At 36.1% G+C, this 20,009-nt stretch overlaps 1 protein-coding gene across 1 annotated transcript in view; it reads left to right on the top strand.

Annotated features, from left to right (window-relative positions):
- ACSS3 (acyl-CoA synthetase short chain family member 3) overlaps positions 1-20,009 on the top strand; it is a 145,074-nt gene that overhangs the window by 88,239 nt on the left and 36,826 nt on the right. Inside the window, exon 9 of the mRNA XM_027592708.2 lies at positions 10,265-10,368. Within this exon, the coding sequence (XP_027448509.1) occupies positions 10,265-10,368 (104 nt within the window). The remainder of the gene's footprint in view (positions 1-10,264; positions 10,369-20,009) is intronic.

Here is a 20,009-nt window from a genome sequence, read left to right as displayed (position 1 = left end):
GGGGCCGAAGCCAGAGGTTTGGCAGGTGTGCAAACAGGCTTTGGCAGCGGAGTAGAGGCTCAGTATTCCCCTGTTTTGACTTGGGGTCAGAGTCAGCTCAGGGGCATTGCACCTCACACTTGAAACAGAAGATTGATAATAATGGTGAGAGGGTGTTTTCTGGGACTGGGACTTAGAGCCAGCTTTGGTCTAGAGGTCTGAATGAGACAGAGAACAGCCCGGCAACTGGAGACTGAATTAAACCTCCCACCTGCTGTCCTAGAATAGGATCTATGATATCCTGAGTATCACTGTGTGGTCGTAATAATTCTGGACCATCACTGTGACATTGCTGGGGGATAATAGTTGCATCACCCACAAACCTATTGGACAGAGAAGGTGAACATAGGAGAGGGAGCAAGAGATAAAAAGAACAGCAAAGAACCTCTTTTTCTTCTACTTAAGACACTGATATAAGAGCAGGGATCAACAAACACACTAATGAAGTTGAATAAAGGATCGCACTGCTGTGGAAACCTGATTTACAGAGGAGGTAGCTTAACAGATAAGTGGAAGGAGGATAGACCCTTAAATAAATTGGTACTGGCTATATAGATGTAGAAAAATTGAGTTCCCTACCGTATACTCGACACAAAAATAAATTTCAGCTGGATTCAAGGCCCTAAAATTGTAAAACAAAGAATTAATACTTTCAGAAGAAAATGGATAAATATTTTAATATATTTTTTAGTAGGGAATGACCATGTAAAGCATAAATCACAAATCACTAAAGAAAATACTGATGAGGGGCGCCAGGTGGCTCAGTCGTTAAGCGTCTGCCTTCAGCTCAGGTCATGGTCCCAGGGTCCTGGGATCGAGCCCTGCATTGGGCTCCCTGCTCCGCAGGAGGCCTGCTTCTCCCTCTCCCGCTCCCCCTGCTTGTGTTCCCTCTCTCGCTGTGTCTCTCTCTGTCAAATAAGTAAATAAAATTAAAAAAAAGAAAATACTGATGAAATTTACTACACTAAAAGGAATAATCGCCCACCAAAAGAATAAACAAACTTAAATGATGAATTATTCACCCAGAGAAGATATTTGCAACGTATATAACCATTAAACAGTGTACAGAAGTTATAAAGAACTTCTACAAATCAATAAGAAAAGACACAATCCAGTAGACAAATGGGCAAAGGATATGGACAGTTAGTTCATGGAGAAGACGAGGGTAGTCTAAAACATTGAAAGAACTTTAATCTCACTAATAAACAGAGAAATAACATTTTCCTCCCATCATACAGGCAAAAAGTTAAAATATCTAACAGTAATGCTTGCTTGCAGGTTATAAAGCAGCAGAATGGTTTTTACACTACTATGGAGAGTGTAAAGTGGAAATATCTAGTAATATCAGTTGCTCCATGCATTCAGTATGCCCCATGACCAAACCCGTATTAATATGGAGGGATGAGAATGAGAAACTCACAAGTGCGAACGACAAACCATGTACTTGAAGGTTCTTAACAGGGTTGTTTTAAAACAAAACAAAATATAAGCAATTACATGAATAGTAAAAAAATAAATAAATAAAAAAATAGTAATTTTCCATTCCACATAATGGAAAATAAATTATGTACTATGGTGTATTAATTCAACAGGATGTTTAGAAGTGGAAATCAACCAGAACTTCAGGTATTAGCATGAATAAATGTCAAAAAGCATAATGCTTTTGAGTATAAAAAGCAAGTGAAAACTGATTGTTTCTCTTACATATAGTAAGAGAAATTTGAAAAATTACGAAAACCATATTGTCTTGTTTATGTATATGCAAACAGGCAAAAAAAATAAATAAATGCATGGGAATAAAAACCTCTGAGTAATGCTGGTTACCTCTGAGGCAGTGTGCCTAGTGGGATGGTGAAGAGAAATGAGATTTAAGTAGGGTTTGGAGAGAATTCAGTTGAGTCAATAATATTTTATTTTCTAAGTGACACAAATATGACAATGATAAAACTAGGAATTATGCATAAAACTGGGCAGTGTGCACATAATAAGTCCACTATATTATCATCTACTCTTGTCCTGTTTCTCAGGGAAGTTAAAAATCTCATAATGAAAAATTCTTCCCATTTTGTTTATGTGCTCATTTGACATGAAATCTATGAACCACTTCAGAAAATCAAGGATGTCATACTATGGGTGCATATTCATAAGTGGGAGAGGTGGGTGAGGGTATGCAAGTGTACACGCTTTGCTACTCTCTTCATTTGGTCTAACATGGCTGCCATCACCTAAATAAATAACTTCGCTACTTCAGTGACCACCACTACTAAAATTTAAAAGAATTAAGAAAACCTACACACAAAAACAAAATTTCTTCAGAAAGTTATCAATCCTTCTTTTTCAAAAGCTTTCAGAGATATCCTACATCTGGCTCACTGCTCCAAGTATGTGGTCCTCTGAGTCTCACAGTGACAATGACCATACGTTGGCTGTCTTTGGGTATGTGATGGATTGCGGATGAGCAATTCAGATATCCAGCTTTCGTTATTGAATCTTTTTTAAAACTTAGTTGCCAATTATCACCATGGTAGTTGAATCAGAAACATAAATAATTTAAAGCCATTATTGAAGAAGTGAAGTAAAATTTTAATAATTTATACAAGATAGAAAAATATTACATCTCTCACTTACTGTATTTTAAAGCTTACTGCTTTTTCGTATTTCATCGGCCATTTGAAGATTCTGTTTTGTGAAATGTTTATCCAAATCTTTGGCACATTTTAATTTTGTTTTTCTTGTTGAGTAGGACTTTTCATATTCTTCTGATCCAAGTTCTTTATTGACTACATGTATTACAAATAATATTCACCTTCTGATTTCAATTTCTCTTTCACTTAGTGATGACTTTTGATAAAGAGATATGCCTTTTCATCAATATTTTTTTCCTGTATGTTCTTGCTTTTTAAAATCCTACATAAGACATTTTACCTATTCGAAGGTCGGAAGTTATTCCTCCGTGTCATTTTTCTAGAAGGTTTATTGTTTTACCTTTCATATAACCTACCTGGTTTGATTTTTGTGTATGCAGTGAGGTAAGGGGTCAAGGTCCATTTTTTCCCCCTTATATGTATCCAATTAATCAAGTTTCATTCATTTAAATGGCCATCCTTTCCAACTGCTCTGTATACTACTTTTGTCCTAAAGGTGTCCACAAATACTTTTTTTTCTTGCTTCAGTTCTGTTTCATTGATTGGCATAATTGCCTATATTTGTGCTGCTCTCACATTGTCTTTGTCACTATAGATTTATATAACACATCTTGATATGCAATAGTAGTAACAATAGCAGTACATCCATTTGTTCTTTGCTTTTTAATCTTGGCCCATTGTATTTCCATACATGTTTTAGTATTAGCCTATCAGTTTACACATGCACATACACACACACACACACACACACACACACAAAACTAGAACTTTGAGATTACTTTGAATTTATAGATTGATATGATAAAAACTGACATGTTAATATTGAGACTTCAATTCATAATCATAGTATATCTCTTAATTTATTTAGGTCTTTAATTTATCTCATTAATGCTCTTTTGTTTATTGTGTGAAAGATACATCTTTTCTTCAATTTACTTTAAGAAATTTTATTTTTTATTTTTTCTATCAAAGTATACTTAACATACAGTGTTACATTAGTTTCAGGTTTACAATATAGGTGATTCAACAATTGTATACATTTCTCAGTGTTCATCATGATAAGTGTACTCTTGATCTTCTTTATCTATTTCACCCAGGTCCCCGTAAATTATGGATTCAATTTCATTTGATTCAAACTCCTTAAATTAGTGACTTGATGGCTTTCATTATTTTTAGAAACTTTCATCCATTATCCCTTCAAATATTGCTTCTATCTAATTTTCCCTTCTTAGACATTGATACTTTAATGACACATGTTAGAACTTTTTACCATATTATCTATATCTCATAGATTCTATGTTTTTTTCTCCTTTATGCTTTTCAGTAGCAGTTTGATTATTCTCTTTTAACTTATATTTTAGGTTTTGAATCCTCTGTTCAGTTGTATCTAAACTTTCTCTCAGTTTCTAAGTTTGTATTTTTGTATCTTTAAGTTCAAAGATACTATTTGATTCTCATAATTTCCAGTTCTTGGCTGATGTTATACAAATATTTCATGGACATATTCAGAATTATTGTAAAGTCTGTGTCTATTTTTTTTTAAAGATTTTATTTATTTGAGAGAGAGAGAATGAGAGCAAGAAAGCACATGAGAGGGGGGAGGGTCAGAGGGAGAAGCAGACTCCCTGCTGGGCAGGGAGCCTGATGCGGGAATCATCCAGGGACTCCAGGATCATGACCTGAGCCGAAGGCAGTCGCTTAACCCCTGAGCCACCCAGGCGCCCCAAGTCTGTGTCTAATTACAAGAATATCTGATTTTCTCTGTGATTTTTTTTTTTTTTTGGTGTCTCTTTTTTCCTTGCATGTTGGTCATAAAGCCTTCTATCTTAATAGACCATCGTGTGTTACTCTGATACCCTGGAGTTGTTAAGGTCCCACAGAGTAATTCTTATTTTGGCACACAATTAGCATAAAGGAAAATCACTTTGATCCAGTTAGGGATTTAGCTAACTTGACGCTAGACTTCAGTATTTGAGACAGCTAGTTCCTTTTCAGTTTATCTCTGTTGGTGGGATATAAATCTTCAGGCATTTCAACTGAAATCCTGAGTGTTTTACACCCCACCCCTTTCCATTGTGGGTCTTTTGAATTCCAGTTTTCCTTTCCCAAGAGATTGTGATGGCAGGAATTGCTGTTCATTTTCTAAGCCTCTCAGTTTTTGTTCCGTTTCTTGGTTTTTCAACCACTGTTTGCTTTGGCATATATACTAAAGGGAGAAAAGCAGCACGTCAGTGTCAGACATCTTTGTACATTTTTTTCTTTGGGATCTTAATGCTTCCAGGGCTCATTACCCTTGTAGTTCTCTGATACCTTAAAGAGATGTTTCTTTTTTACATTCTATCTAGCTTTTCTGGTTGTGCTTGAGGGAGGGATTGGTGGATAAAATGCTAGTAGGTCCTTGACAGAGTGACAAATGCATGTGTAATACTAACGCTAGTGTCTTTACATTTTAAAAAAGTGAATTCTAGTGGGGAGCAAATGGAGGGAAATAGAATGAAGGAAAAATGGAGATAACCGCAGGGACACTGGTGGCAAAAGTAATGATGTTCAGTGAACTAGGAGTTGATGAGTCATCGCTGAAATTATCTATTTTTATTTAACTTCTTTTGGAACAAGTGAAGAGTAATTTTCACTTGTTTGGTAGTTTATGGAGCTTGAAAGAAATACTCACTTTGGTTTTCTTCTCTTCCTAATTTATTACCTAAAAACTCATCAGAATTTATCTTTAGCTTTTTTATCCATTTCTATGCAGCTTCCTTTTTATTTAGAACTAAAATTATTCGACAATATTACCTTTTTTTTGTTTTTCTTGGCTTAATTTTTAGCTTCATTTGAGTCTTGGATTCTACTCAGTTTTTTATGGAATTGGGGAAAGGTATACAAGCTTCATTCCCATTAATCCCCTCCACTGTTTCTTTCCTACTCTGGATATTGCATATTATAATTGTGTTTAAGTTTTCGTATTATATGTTTGGAAGTAAATTCATCTTCCCATGATGTTACTATCATCAGAACATTATCCATATATTTATTAGTCTGTCATAATCTAGGACAGCACTATCCAATAAAACTCAGTTCTGCAATATGGTAGGTACTAGTCACATGTGACTATTGAACTCTTGACAAGGGGATAATCCTACCATGTACATTGATATTTTTACTTTTTTAAAATTTCAACTAATTTAAAATTTAAATAGCCACACATAGCTAGAAGCTACCATATTTTACAGTGCAGATAGAAGACCTATGTAATTGACTTAGATAAATTTATCCTCCAGAATCCAAATTACTGCACAAGAATGGTTAATTTTAACCTTTATAAAAATCTTTTTAAAAAAGATTTTATTTATTTATCTATTTATTTATTTAGAGATAGAGAGTGTGAGCAAGGGGAAGGGCAGTGCGAGAGAGAGAATCTCAAGCAGACTCTGAGAGCTGAGTGCAGAGCCAGTTGCAGGGCTTGATCCCATGACCTTGAGATCATGACCTGAGCCCCTAAGCTGAAATCAAGAGTTGGTCTCTTAACCGACTGAGCCATCCAGGCACCCCTTTATAAAATGTATTTTTAAAGAAAAATTATTTGAAATTTTTTCAATATGGGGCATTTATCTCTTCATATTAATAAAATAATGGCAAGGTCATTAATGAGAAATTTAACTGTTAAGTGACGTTACTATTCTTTTTTTTTTAAGCCACAAAATGTCTTTTAAAAAATAAGACTATTTATGCTCTTAGATATGAGTTTATCTTTAAATTATCTTATAATTTAATTTTAAATTACAGATTTATACTAAAATTTTTTTCTTTCAGTAATCATCCTGGTTATAAAAATATCACATCAATAGAATGGTTTTCCTAACTGAGGAATTGGGAGTCAAATAATATTTGATTATGTATTTATTACAGGACTTAACATTTTCCATTAATCCTTGTATACAGTATGTTAATGTTCATTAATGTTACACATTTGGGAGTCTATAATTGATAAAATAGTAACTTTGGGGCAGTTTGAGGAATTTTAATAAAAAAATAGACTGGTAGTTTCTAGTGTATTTAGGGAAAGGAATTATCTACACGACTTTGACATTTTTCTATATCACCAATGAGCTCACATTTTTTCCTCTGCTTTTAGTAAAGAGTAAGTGATTTTAATGGAAATGAAGGAGATTGTCTGACATGCAGAAAAATCAGATATCAATTTTACTATGCATCGTGGAATATTGTCTCTTTCTATATTGCTTATTAGTGCCAGCATGGAGATTGCAATCATAATGATACAAATGTAATTAAAATCTAAGAAAAATGAGTGATAGATTTGTACTGCAAAACCATAATAATAAATACTAAGTTTTAAAATATATAATGTGGAAATTTGTCATCAGATAAAAACTCAATGCTAATTAATAGTTTATCATTATAACCAATTTATTAAATTAATTGTAATTTACTTGACTGGGAAAAGAAGCCAAAAAATTAATTAAAACTTGCAAAACTGCTGGTAATATCAAGATATTTATTGTTCTTAGATTAGCCAAAAATTATTTTGTGTTGTGTGCTAATATTTTTAGTTGACAATATTTTATACCATGTTTTCAAAAATATATATAACTGTAGATCTGCAGTTTCATATGTAAACTAAACACATGACCACCTGGACCATCTAGAGTTCTTTGGAATAATCTGTGGTTTGATAGACGATGGAAATGTGATCTCTGATACCTATAAAACTTCCTTGTTCTTTGCCTATGCTGTTGGAATCACCCAAACCTATTTATAAATTTTAATACAAATTATTTACTTCTATAATGTTCGTAATCACCGAAGTTTTCTAATGTATTAGGAATCTAACTGTTTAAAGAAGATATAATTAAAATAAATTAACATTTTTCAGCCATAAGATTATCAATAATATGACTTTTTATATTTAAAATTTTGTTTTGTTGGGGTGCCTGGGTGGCTCAGTCGGTTAAGTGTCTGCCTTCGGCTCAGGTCATGATCTCAGGGTCCTGGGATCGAGCCCCACCTTGGGCTCTCTGCTCAGCAGGGAGTCGCTTCTTCCTTTGCCCTTACCCCCTGCTTGTGATCTCTCTCTCTCTCACTTCCAAATAAATGGATAAATTTTTAAAAAAAATTTTTTTGTCTTGTTTTTACATAGCATCTAAAATCACAGATGTATTGACCTCATTTTAAACTTTAAAATTTTACACTAAGCTTTATGTTTTAACCCAGTTTTAATAATTTAATGTATTAATATTTGTTTCATTGTGATATATCGGTTTTGTCAGATGAAGTCATATTTGGTAACCACATTTTAATCTTTTTTAATTTTAATTTTCTTAAAGATTTTATTTATTTACCTATTTGACAGAGAGAGAGAGTGATAGCAAGAGCAGGAACACAAGCAGGGGGGAATGGGAGAGGGAGAAGCAGGCTTCCCGCCGGGCAGGGAGCCCGATGCGGGGCTCGATCCCAGCACCCTGGGATCATGACCTGAGCCGAAGGCAGATGTCCAACAACTGAGCCACCCAGGCGTCCCTTAATTTTAATTTTTTAAAAAGATTTATTTATTTATTTGAGAGAGAGAGAGAGAGAGAGAGAGAGTGTGTCCGTGATGGGGGGAGGGGCAGAGGGAAAAGGAAAGAGTCCCAAGCAGACTCTGTGCTAAGCCAAGGGGGCTTGATCCAATGACCCTGAGATCATGACCTGAGCCAAAATCAAGATTTGGACACTTAACTGGCTGAGCCACCCAGGCACCCCCATTTTAATCTGAAGCAAGTTATAAATGAATACACATTTGATTACCGAAATTTTATCTCAAATTGCAAATATACATATATTTTTGTCAAAAGAAATCTGATGTATTCTTTTCTAGTCTCCCTTATTATTCTCTTTTGGTTTTCCCATTTTCATCCTTTTTCTCTGTTTCCCTTCAGTGCTCTTGAAGATTTAAATATTACCCTAGAAGCCTTGCATGCTTTGAGAGGTGACTCACCAAAATGATTGAGCCACATTTTTTAAATCATTTCTTAACAAAGACTAGTAAAGGGTTCTTTTCTGATCTGAAATTTGAAATTATATTTCTCTACCTTTACATTATTTTTCCTGGTATTTTCCTCCATCATGGTCATTCCTACTTCGCTTCCCGATTTCTCCTGCCTACTCTAGATTCCCCAGACAGAAGTTTTAGCATGATTTGCCATTCCTTATTTTTGTACTACACCCAGTTTGTGTTATCTCTACTCAGCCTCCTAGGCTATTAATTGAGTCTATGAAAGCCAAGTGGCTGCTTTTCAATTCTTTCACTTTTATGTTATTCATTAAAAATTTCCTAAAATAGAACTTTTCTCTCTTCAAGTCACTGTTCCATTGTTTATTTCCACACTCTAACAAAACAACATGCTTCCTCCTTTACTTAGAAGAATGAGTCAAGCTGACATAAGTTTTGCCAACTCCCCACCTGTGTACTTCATCTTTCTAAGCTTCTAGAAATAAGTATCTAAAAATCCCAGATATTTTTATTGGTGTTCGGGTCATGAAGATGAATGCTCTTAAGGAGCTCATGGTCCACTGTGGAAAATGGACAAGAAACAAATAAGTATAGAATGAGATGTATGTTTATAGCAGAGGATGGAAATGTACACTGTTGAAGCATAAGGGTAGGAATGTCTGAATCTCCATGAATTTTCATGAGATGATAAGAGAATGGTAAGAAATCTTCTGTGGCTATATTACATTGTTTAGGATAAATAGGCAGGTTTTTATTTATTTGTTTTTTACTTTGATGGCAATGAATTAACTCTTCAAACATGCATTCCTTTTTTGACAGATAGACCATGGAGACATTGGGAATGGAAGGAAACAATCATTCTCTCAATGAACCACCAATAGTGTCAACCCAATTCCATTTGTCTGTTTCATCCTTTCTGTTCTATGGCATGGTGCTCCATGTCAAATATTCATCTCTTAGTAACCTTATATTCCTTTTGATAAGAGTCTTTTGATCTAGAAGGCCGCAGTGGTATTTAATTTTAAATAACCTATTTTTCCTCTGTATGTCCTTGGACTTGGGTAAATATGTGCTTGAAATCAGAGTAATCTTTACCAAAGAAATTCACCAAAATGAACAAGAACATCATATTTATGAGCTTATTTGTTGCTTTAGCTGATACTCAAGGGTATATTTTTGTATATAGACTTAAGTAGAATATAGCAATCAAATGTGGAGCTAAAATTAGCAGAGATGATGTCACGGAGGAAAAAGTTTTTCATCTTTGATCATTAGATGAATATGACAGATATATTACAAAGATCAACTCAGTTGCTCTTCTCAAAACTCAGAAGCTGTAGCTGTGAATTCTTTTGAGGCACCTCTCTTCAATGCTGTGATGTACATTTGGTTACCTTTGGGTCAACACAAATAACGTTTCTCACCATTCTGTAGTATGATATTGTGATAATATAACTGTTTTCCTTTGACAATTAATGTGGTCAGATTCTAGAATGTTTAACAGAATGAGGATAACATTATTTATACTTATTTTCAAGGAATAATTTGAATTCACTCTCCCTCTTATATTCAGGTTCAAAACATTATTTGTGGCTGGAGAACGATGTGATGTGGAGACCCTGGAATGGTCCAAAAAGGTCTTCAGAGTACCTGTCTTAGACCACTGGTGGCAAACTGGTGAGCATTTCCAAGAATGTACATAAATATTATGAAAGTGTTCAAAAACACTGCAAGGACTGGAGGAAATTCTGAACTATGACCACCAGGCACAAACTCAGGACTTAGGTCATTCTGGTTTCAGTAGAAATAAGCTGTTCTTTGGTATTCCTTTCCCCCCACACCCCCAAGATTTATTTATTTATTTATTTATTTATTTATTTATTTATTTATTTATTTATTAGAGAGAGAGAGAGAGAGAGAGAGCATGAGCAGGGGGAGGGAGAGGCAGAGGGAGAAGCAGACTCCCCACTCAGCAGGGAGCCTGACGGGGGACTGGATCCCAGGACCTCTGCGATCATGGCCCAAGCCAAAGGCAGACGCTTAACCAACTAAGCCACCCAGGTGCCCCTGGTATTCCTTTTGTTAAAAATGTCTCTGCAAATGACATTGATGACGCCACCCTCTCGGTCCCTAGTGTAAAGTGCTGAAGACCTCTTCTGCTTCTCCTCCTCTTTGCTTTGCGTATATCCAGTAAGGCACTAAATCTCAGATATTCCTTGGAAGTATCTGTTGGATTCATACCACCTCAGTACTCCCACTGCCTTTGAGCTGTGGCAGCTGCATTGTTATCTGCCCCGATTTAAATTCTCCTTATCAGCCACCTGTGTTCCCTCTGCTCTCCTGTACCGTGCACACTGGTCCCAGAGTACTTTTTTTAAAGCACTGTTTCTCTACTAAGATTTTCTGTCGTTCTCTAGCTCCCTTCTTGTGTCCCATAAAATCAAATCTCTTCTACCTAGCATGGAAGACAAAGAAGTGTATCTTTTTCCAAAACATTTATCATTATATACGTAACTTATTTATTTACTTATTTTGTTTATTTATTCTATTTTCCTCCCACTAAGTGATCCTTGGGAAACAATTCTCATATTAAGTGGATATAACATAAAATTTGGTACAAATTAAAAAAAAAACAAACCTCTCTGCTGCTTCTTTTGAGGCTCAATTGTGTACATTTGTGAAAGTCAGTAGATTATCTGGAACCTGTTTTCCCCATCACGAAGTGTAGAGATTTTGTTCGGTTTTCCATTTGACCCACTAAAAGTAACTGAGAGCTATGAGAACCTTGTGGCTTTCCTCCTTACATATTTTAGTTCAATTCCACTTGGCTCAACAAATTAGATTAACCCTCTTAATGTTTTCGGAATTTTCATCTTCTGAGTAACTGGGGCAGAGTATCAAATTTGAATAAAAAAATAATAAAGTTTCTTTGCAAAAAATAAGCCTGATTTTAAAAATAATTAAAGTCTTAGAAGATCAAGTGAATGACTAAAACTAAAGTTCAGTGTTTGGTATTTTAAAATTCTTTGATGCTGATAAATTATCCTTTTGACATCTTTTTGCATATTGTTCTTTGGAAAAACATGTTTTCCATACCCATTGTAACATAAAATATAAAATGAGTGATCAGAGTGGAATACAGTTTCCTTTAAATAAAAGGCAAATCAGAAAGAGTTTCTATTCTCTCTAGTTTTATTTGCCAGGGGAGAAATTTCTTATCTAAATTCAGATTTGTAACTATTTAGGAAATAAAAAAGACAGAATTCAGAGAAAGAGCAGTGCCATATGTAGACATACATAAAAACAAGTGAAGAATTATTGCCTCTGAAAAGAAAAGTATTTATAGAATTGCTGCATACTCTATTCACCAGGAAAGTTCTAACAGTTATTCTCTTAGGCAGGGAGGGAAAATATCTTGTCACTTTTAAGTTGGTTTTCCTTTCCTGGTCAAAGCAAGGGGTTGTTTCCCACACAGTGACCTTATACAAGTGTTTGCAGAAGAGTTTTGTTTTTCCCCCATTAAAGGTCACTATGCCACCGCCTACTGAAGGGAAACCAGCACATTAATAAATAAAATCATGATTCTCTTCCTTTTTCTTAATATTGTTGTACATAATGGCCTGTGCAGATGTATGTAGTTTGTGCATCCAGGCTTACAAAAAAGCTTACTGACACCTGAGAAACAAGCATCTGAGGTCCCTGGAGGGTACTGAGTTTCATGTGAATTTGCAGTTTTTCTTTAACGTATTGTTCAGAGCAAATTAATAGCCACATTATGCCAGGGTGCTGTCACTTTAATCAGGTTTGAATGGCTGCTCAATACTGCGGAAGACAGTAGATTTCTACTAGTCACAACGGATTCTTTCTACCCCCTCCCATCTGATTTTATAGAATTTGATATTGTGTCCAATTAATGTACACAAATACCTACACGTAGAGAGGTAGGCAGTAGCCGGCTAGAGAGATCTTTTTATACTTTATAAAAGAAATTCATCCTAGGTGATGCAGATGTCAGCTAATAACAAATCTAGTTAGAATTTTTATTCGGTTGTCTAGAGGAAATCATTATTTTCAAAGATGTAGGTTGTGGTAACTGCAAAGTGATACTGAAGTTTAGTATTTGCAGCCATTCACCTTTCTTAAGGTGATATCACATTAATGTTGAATCGCCCGGGGGTGGGGGGAGGCAAAGGCAGGTACTTTTTGGGTTATTATTAACTCTTAGGAAAAAGAAAAGGAAGTTCAATATTTCTGGCACGGTCATGAATTTCCTAATGTTTTACATATCAAATGGATGGGGGTGCATTTCCACAAGATGTATGCTAGTAAAAACCTGATAACATTTGAAGGAATGTTAAATGTTGGCCAAAGGAATACTTTTCATTTCAAATGTCAGGTTTTCTACAAGATCTCTTTTTTTTTTATTTAGATAATATATTTTATTTGACTTATAGCCAAATATAAGCATCATGATCATTTCAACATGTAATCAACATTAAACAATATTAATAAGCTGTTTTATATTCTTTATTATTGTACTAAGTCTTCAAAATCTGGTGTAATTTGCACTTACAGTACATCTCGATTCAGTCTAGGTACATTTCTTTCTTTTTTTTTTTTATTATGTTATGTTAATCACCATACATTACATCATTAGTTCTTGATGTAGTGTTCCATGATTCATTGTTTGCGTATAACACCCAGTGCTCCATGCGGTACATGCCCTCTTTAATACCCATCACCAGGCTAACCCATCCCCCCACCGCCCTCCCCTCTAGAACCTTCAGTTTGTTTCTCAGAGTCCATAGTCTCTCCTGGTTCGTCTCCCCCTCCGATTTCCCCCCCTTCATTCTTCCCTTCCTGCTAACAAGATCTCTTTTCTTTTTATTGACTTAGAAATTGATTTTTTTATATAACTGTACACTTTTATGAGCCTTCCCTACAATGTATAATTTATGAATTTGCTCTCTGATTACATTAATATATGTGCACAAATGAGCTGTTTCAAAATGGTGATGTATGATTTGGAATTAATTAGGAATATGTTAAATAACTAAACTATGAATAAAAATTGATAAATTCCTGTGACTTGAGTTATAAGAAGGTACTGTGCATGCAGTCAATCCATTTCATTACCGTGTTGTTTTCGTTACATAAGTGAAATTTGTATTAGTGACTGCAGATATCTAGTGACTAACATTCTCTTTTGGCCCCTTAATAGCAACACTCTTTAATATCTGATATGTAATACCTAAGATTCTAAATTGAGAAGTAATCTGTGGAAAATTTGAGAACCGATCAACTCTTTGTAGGAGCATTTCAATAAAGACCACCGTTCAACATGACTAAAATATTAAGTGCTTATTTTGGGTTGTCATAGTGCAAACATTAAGTGCTTTCATAAAGAAAATTCATCTTGCTAAATTTAGACGGGGGCTTGTATCCATTTGGTTCATAAATCTGGATAAAAGACAAATTGTTCAAATTGTTGCATTTACCCAGATGTTTTATCTTCCCAGCAACTTATCTATAAAATGACTGAAAACATCTGGATTATAGACTGAATTTTTCATTTTCTTTTGTACATAGAGAAACAGGTGCTACAATCATAATTTAAAAAAGGGAAATTAAGGGAATAGATAATTGTCCCATTAAGATATGGTAGTTCATGTGCAGAAACAAACAAACAAACAAACAGCCAGAACTTCATTATCCTTAGAGGTGTACAATCACCAGGAAAACACTGTACTGTTATGAGTCACTTTTAGCTTTTCCAGAAATCAGATACAGGGCACCATTTTGGAAAGAGAGAGCTGTCTGCATGGTGCATGGCGTCCTTTGCAGGAAGGGTTTTGTTTTTTTGTTTTTTCTGACTGAAGATAACTATAAAGGAATGGTTTTCCTTATGAGTGAATGACCAAGTACAAACAAACAAACAAAAAGCTTCCTTCAATTTCCGAGACTAGTTACTAAAACCCAAAACATCGTAGACCTTACACTTTTCTGAGGTTTTCTACCTTTCCTCTTCTCTCCTGTCCTTTCCATCACAGCTATTTACTGAGAAGCTATGATGCTGGTTTAGAAATGATTGCAACCAAACAGCTTGGCGTCCCACTTTTTAATGTTATTTATGTAGAAACACTATTTCTTCACATGACATCAGTCAGTTAATTAAAGACAACGACTGTGAGGTTAGAATACTCGAGTTCCACGAAGGCTTCTATAAAGGACAACTTGGTAAAGGGTTGAGATGAAAGGAATCCATGATTCTTCCCATCTGCTGCCAGAATATTATCTGTGTGGTTCCCCTCAGAAGATACAGAGCTGACACTGAAAGTGTTTCAAGTACCTTCTGCCTAAGTAGAGAGGAAGTAGTAGAAATGACTTAAGAGCTGCCAGTTGGAGCAGCAACAGGGTGATTTTGTTGTTTGTCTGTTTACTTGTTTTGTTTCTATCACTTTAATGGGGGAGTAAGATTCTTCATAGAATTTCAAAAGCCCTAAGGAGGGATTTCAATGAGAAAACAGTAGTCACCTAATGGATTGAGACATTGGTGACAACTTAAGTTACTGATCTTTCTTTATCTGCCTTGAGCCATCTTTGCTGAGTTCTTATGTCTTAGAGTAATCACAGTATTTTTGTCTCTGTTTGATTGAACTGCTACAGTTTTAATTGCAATTGCCAGTTCTGAAGTCACTATATTCTATATATAGCCAAAATCCTCCTTCTTTGAGGAGCCTGATAATTCTGGATTTTATTAAAGTGGTTCCAAATCCTCCAGCAAACTTCACTCATGCCAGTTCTTAAACCAAAATCATTGATCTTAAAAGTACACAGAATCGGCGCGCCTGCGTGGCTCAGTCGGTTAGGCGGCTGCCTTCGGCTCAGGTCGTGATCCCGGGGTCCTGGGATTGAGCCCCACATCGGGGTCCCTGCTTGGCAGGAAACCTGCTTCTCCCTCTCCCTCTGCCTGCCGCTCCCCTTGCTTGTGTTCTCTCTCTGTCAAATAAATAAATAAATAAATAAAATCTTTAAAAAAAAAAAAGTACACAGAACCCTAATACCATATTATTAATATGTGTCAAGGCTACTTGACGTGGTAATCCTTATTTTTGCACAATTTGGTAGGATGTACTTTTAAGAACAGACAACTTGGACAACAGCTTTAACCACAAAAACTGGCTAGGCTGACCAAATTCAGTCCATATCCTTGGGTTTATCTGGACAAGATCCAGTAGCCCAGGACTTTTTTAAAGACAGCAATGTATTTTCTTTACAAAAATCAAATCCACAAAATTGAATAATTAATTACAGTTTAAGAACAATTACCCTGAGCAGGGATCTCTGTGGGAAATGGTACAGGTTCAGATATAGTACCATCTCATTCCTCCCAGCTAGGCTAATTGTGAAACACATAGCCAACATTTGAGGATTTGATATGGAGGGTATCAGAGTTTAAGCCACTTGTTTCTCCGGATCACCCTCTTCCTTTGTTACCCCCACTTTCTCAGACATTCTACTCTTGTGCATATGTTGGTACACTTTTTGCCGAGAGATTCTAATGTGTCAGTCTATAGTCCTAAATTTAATCCATAGTAGGGGATTTTCTTCATCTTTGGAATTCAACATTGGAAGCTTTATGATTGTTATTTCTGCCTTTTTAAAAAACATTTTGAAACTATGTGCGAAATGTGTGACTTTCTTATAACTTGAATGTAGTTTGCCCCATGCAAAATCTTGTATATTTTGCTGCAAAATGCTTTTCTAGGACTAAGGCGTAAGAAGCTCTATATGGGTAACGTGACAGTGAGGAAAGCGTCTTCTTGGTCACTTACCTTGAAAATGCTATCCTCAATTATTTACAAGCTATTCTCTGTAGCTTGGGAGCCAATAGTCACTAGCCAACACTCCCCGGCTGCAGATCTCGGAGTGAAATACACCTATGTACAGATGATGCCTTCCTGTGTTTGCTTTCTAACTCTTTGTTATTCCTGGCTTTTGGGTTTTACTTAATGTCCAAGTCCGAGTGGCATAGCTTCGTTAAAGTACAGGCCTGTGTTTTCAAAGACAATGCATTGCACTAAACTCTCGAAATGCACACTGTAGAATTCAGAATGCTGGGTTGAATTGGGCTGCACTGACAATGCCTTCGCCCCATGACCTGCGCTGTCCAGGGTAGACCCCATGCCACTTTCAAATAGTAGGATGCAGAGTCTTTAGTGATGTGAATGAATCACTTCTGTCTGCTGCCTTTTTGCTTTTTTCAATGCAGTGGTCAAAAATAAACTCACCTCTTTTTTCTAATTCATGGGGAAGACATTTTACATAGTTTAGCATGAGAAGTTATGATTGGGGAAAGAACAGTTTTATGGATGCAGTGGCATCTCAGCAATGTTCAGCTAGCGATGCCACAGTATCCATCTGCTGAGAAAAAAGTCCTGACGTCATCTTTGTTGCCTGGCAACGGTATTTTTTTTTTTTCTCATTTAGAGCAATCTTCATTAGTTTAAGGTGGGTAATTTTTACTGATCATTTGAGAAGCAGGGGCTTAGAGGTAAGCTACGTGAATTTGAATTGTGGAAGGAATAATCTCTTGTCAAATGTAAGGCAAGCTTGATGAGGCTTTTCTTTTTGAAAGGGAATAACTGTTTACAAATTGTTAATCCATCTGAAACTGAATCTCCCAAGTCAAATAACAGCCATTGAATCAGACATTGTCCTCTTTACAGCATGATAATGTAGAAAGATCATCAAGTTGTTTTTTTTTTCAAATACGATTACATGAAGTAGTGTGGATATGTATAACTGCTTTTTAGAATATTTATTTGTACTCATTATTGTATTAGTGATAATGTTTTCACAGAAGACTGAACACTGGGAAATCGATTAATAACATAAAGTTGGTTTGGTCTTTGAAATGTCTATTCTAATCCTCCAACCTTTGGCAAGAATCACATTTAATCCACTCTTCAAAGGTGAAAATCTGTTATGTTTTTGTAGATCTTTATAAGAAAAAAAGAGTTCCTAAACCCTCCATTGATAAACCTTACTGTCTGGAAATTTCTCTTTCCTGCATGTAAACCCCTGTACTGTGGGTCCATTGACCCCCCCCCAAATAGTTCCCAATTAACTCGTTTGCTGTCAGTTCTGGTTTCAAAAACCACAGATGCCTATTCTCCTTGGAAAAGCAATCAATGTAGGTAGTGGAAAGTGTTGTGGAATCCTAACAGGATGGCCTTTAAATCCTGATTCAGCCACTGACCCGATAGCCATGGGCAAGTCCTTGATCTTCTGCTTGCATTTTATCTCATGGGCTTGTAGAAAGCTTGAAATGAAGTGAAATATGTCAAGCAATGCAGCTGACTTCCCGGCCGATCGTAACACTCAATAAAGTTTTTCCTTTTCCTTTCCTTTCTATGAATCACCCTTCACGAATATAAAGACCATCTTTAGCCTCCTGGCCTGTAGGTAATCCAGACTCAAGAAAACTTGGAACATAAGAGCTCAATTTATACATGAGAAAAAGTAATCATAGTTTAATTTCTTAGAGTCAGCCAGCTAGTTAAGATTAGAATTGGAACTCTCCTTGCTCTGTGTTGTCCAGAGTCCTCCTATTTTATGTCCTATCTTATGCCTTCATTAATTCAACATTTCTTATCTAACTCAACTGCAGGTTATTTATGAGTTTTCCCACCACTAGAGGCAGGAAGGAGCTCGTAAGGAGGAAGGATAAGACCACAGCTCAAATTCATGGTCTGCTTCCAGCACAAAAAGTTAGGCGGCTTTGAATTAAGTATTTTAAACAGTAATCGTACCATCTCATGAACACAAAGATTGAATTGATTTTCTTTCACCAGTGTACATCTCACTGTTCTGCTTTCTTTCTGCTACCACCATTCAAGTTATTTATAGCGCACTGTATAGATTCAGAGGTGGAGAGAATGGTTTCTCTACAAATTGCTTTTATGCCCATCATGATGCTGTGATTAATATGACTCAGCGGTACCAGGCTGCTGAATTGATTGATTTCCAGGACTTCAGCTCTCTGCATGGGCCACCAACTTCTAAATCTATATTGCTTAAATGTAGTGTTTCTAGAACCACAGTGTGCAGAATAGCAGATTTTCAGATGCGACAGGAGCTCTTATCAACAGAGTTGGGCTCTGTGAACCTGCCACTGTGTTCTTCTTAACCCACACTCACATCTACTCTTCTTTCCACGTTGCCTTTCATGTCTGAGCCAAAGTCCTGGGGTGGTCCTGGACCTCTCCCTCTTGCTCTTTCTCCATACCCAGACAATCACCAAGACCCTCTGACTCTGAGCATAACTCAGATTTGGTCTCATCTTCCACTTCTGCTCACTCACCCTCATCAGACCACCAGCATCAAACTGACTTCTTGCTCTGGATGGGATCCTCAGCTTAGTGCTCCAGTTTGCAACTGAAGGGATTTTTCTACCATGCAATTCTGAGCAAATCACTTCTGCTAAAACCCCGTGTCTCTCCTTGTTCCCGGAATGATATCCACATTTCTTGCCATGGCACAGAAGACACTTCATGATCTGCCTCTGCTCATCTCTCTCACTTTGTCTCTTGTTCTGTTCTCTCTTAGCCACCCAATTGCCCTGAGCTTTGCTATGCTGAATAACTTGCTGTCAGTCCCTTGATGGTCTATCTTCTCAACCTTTGAACATGCTGCTATTTCTGTTTGGCATGTCTTTCCACTCTTAACACTGCCTTCTCATTAAAAGAAATGCCTTTCAGAGAATTCCATAAATATGTATTGAAGGACTGACCTTTGAATATCATTCTTGGGATAAGAAAATGTTGGAACAGAATTATAATGGTAAGATACAGCTTTTTCTCTTCTGAATCCTTTATTCTCCCACTCCCTGATTCATTTTAGGATTGCATTATTCTGTGATTAGCTATTTATTTTTTAAGAACCCTGACCTCAGTAATGGGAACTGGAGCCTAAACCCCTGTAAGAAATATGTATTTACTAGTCAGCAAACATTTCTCGAGCACAAAATGTCAGGGACTAGACTGTGTTTGGTCCTGCTCATTCAAATGATTCTCAAGCACCTAGGAAGAACCTAATTTCAACAACTGGTTAGGAGAGAGTTTTCAGATAATTATATGCACATTTTTTTTTGAGAATTACACTAGTTCTTTTTTGAAAGATTTTATAATATTTTTAGTGGCGAGTGTTCCAAGTGTTTATTGCTGTGCAAAAACAAACAAACAAACAAAAAAACCCCCCCAAACCTAGCAGCTTAAAAGAACATCCATGTATCATGGTTTCATGGGTGTGTGTTA

This window comes from Zalophus californianus, chromosome 9 (genome assembly GCF_009762305.2).
Source record: "Zalophus californianus isolate mZalCal1 chromosome 9, mZalCal1.pri.v2, whole genome shotgun sequence".
Taxonomy (NCBI): Eukaryota; Metazoa; Chordata; class Mammalia; order Carnivora; family Otariidae; genus Zalophus; species Zalophus californianus.
The sequence above is the reverse complement of the archived record's forward strand: the minus strand, read 5'-3'. Positions and strand labels throughout refer to the sequence as shown.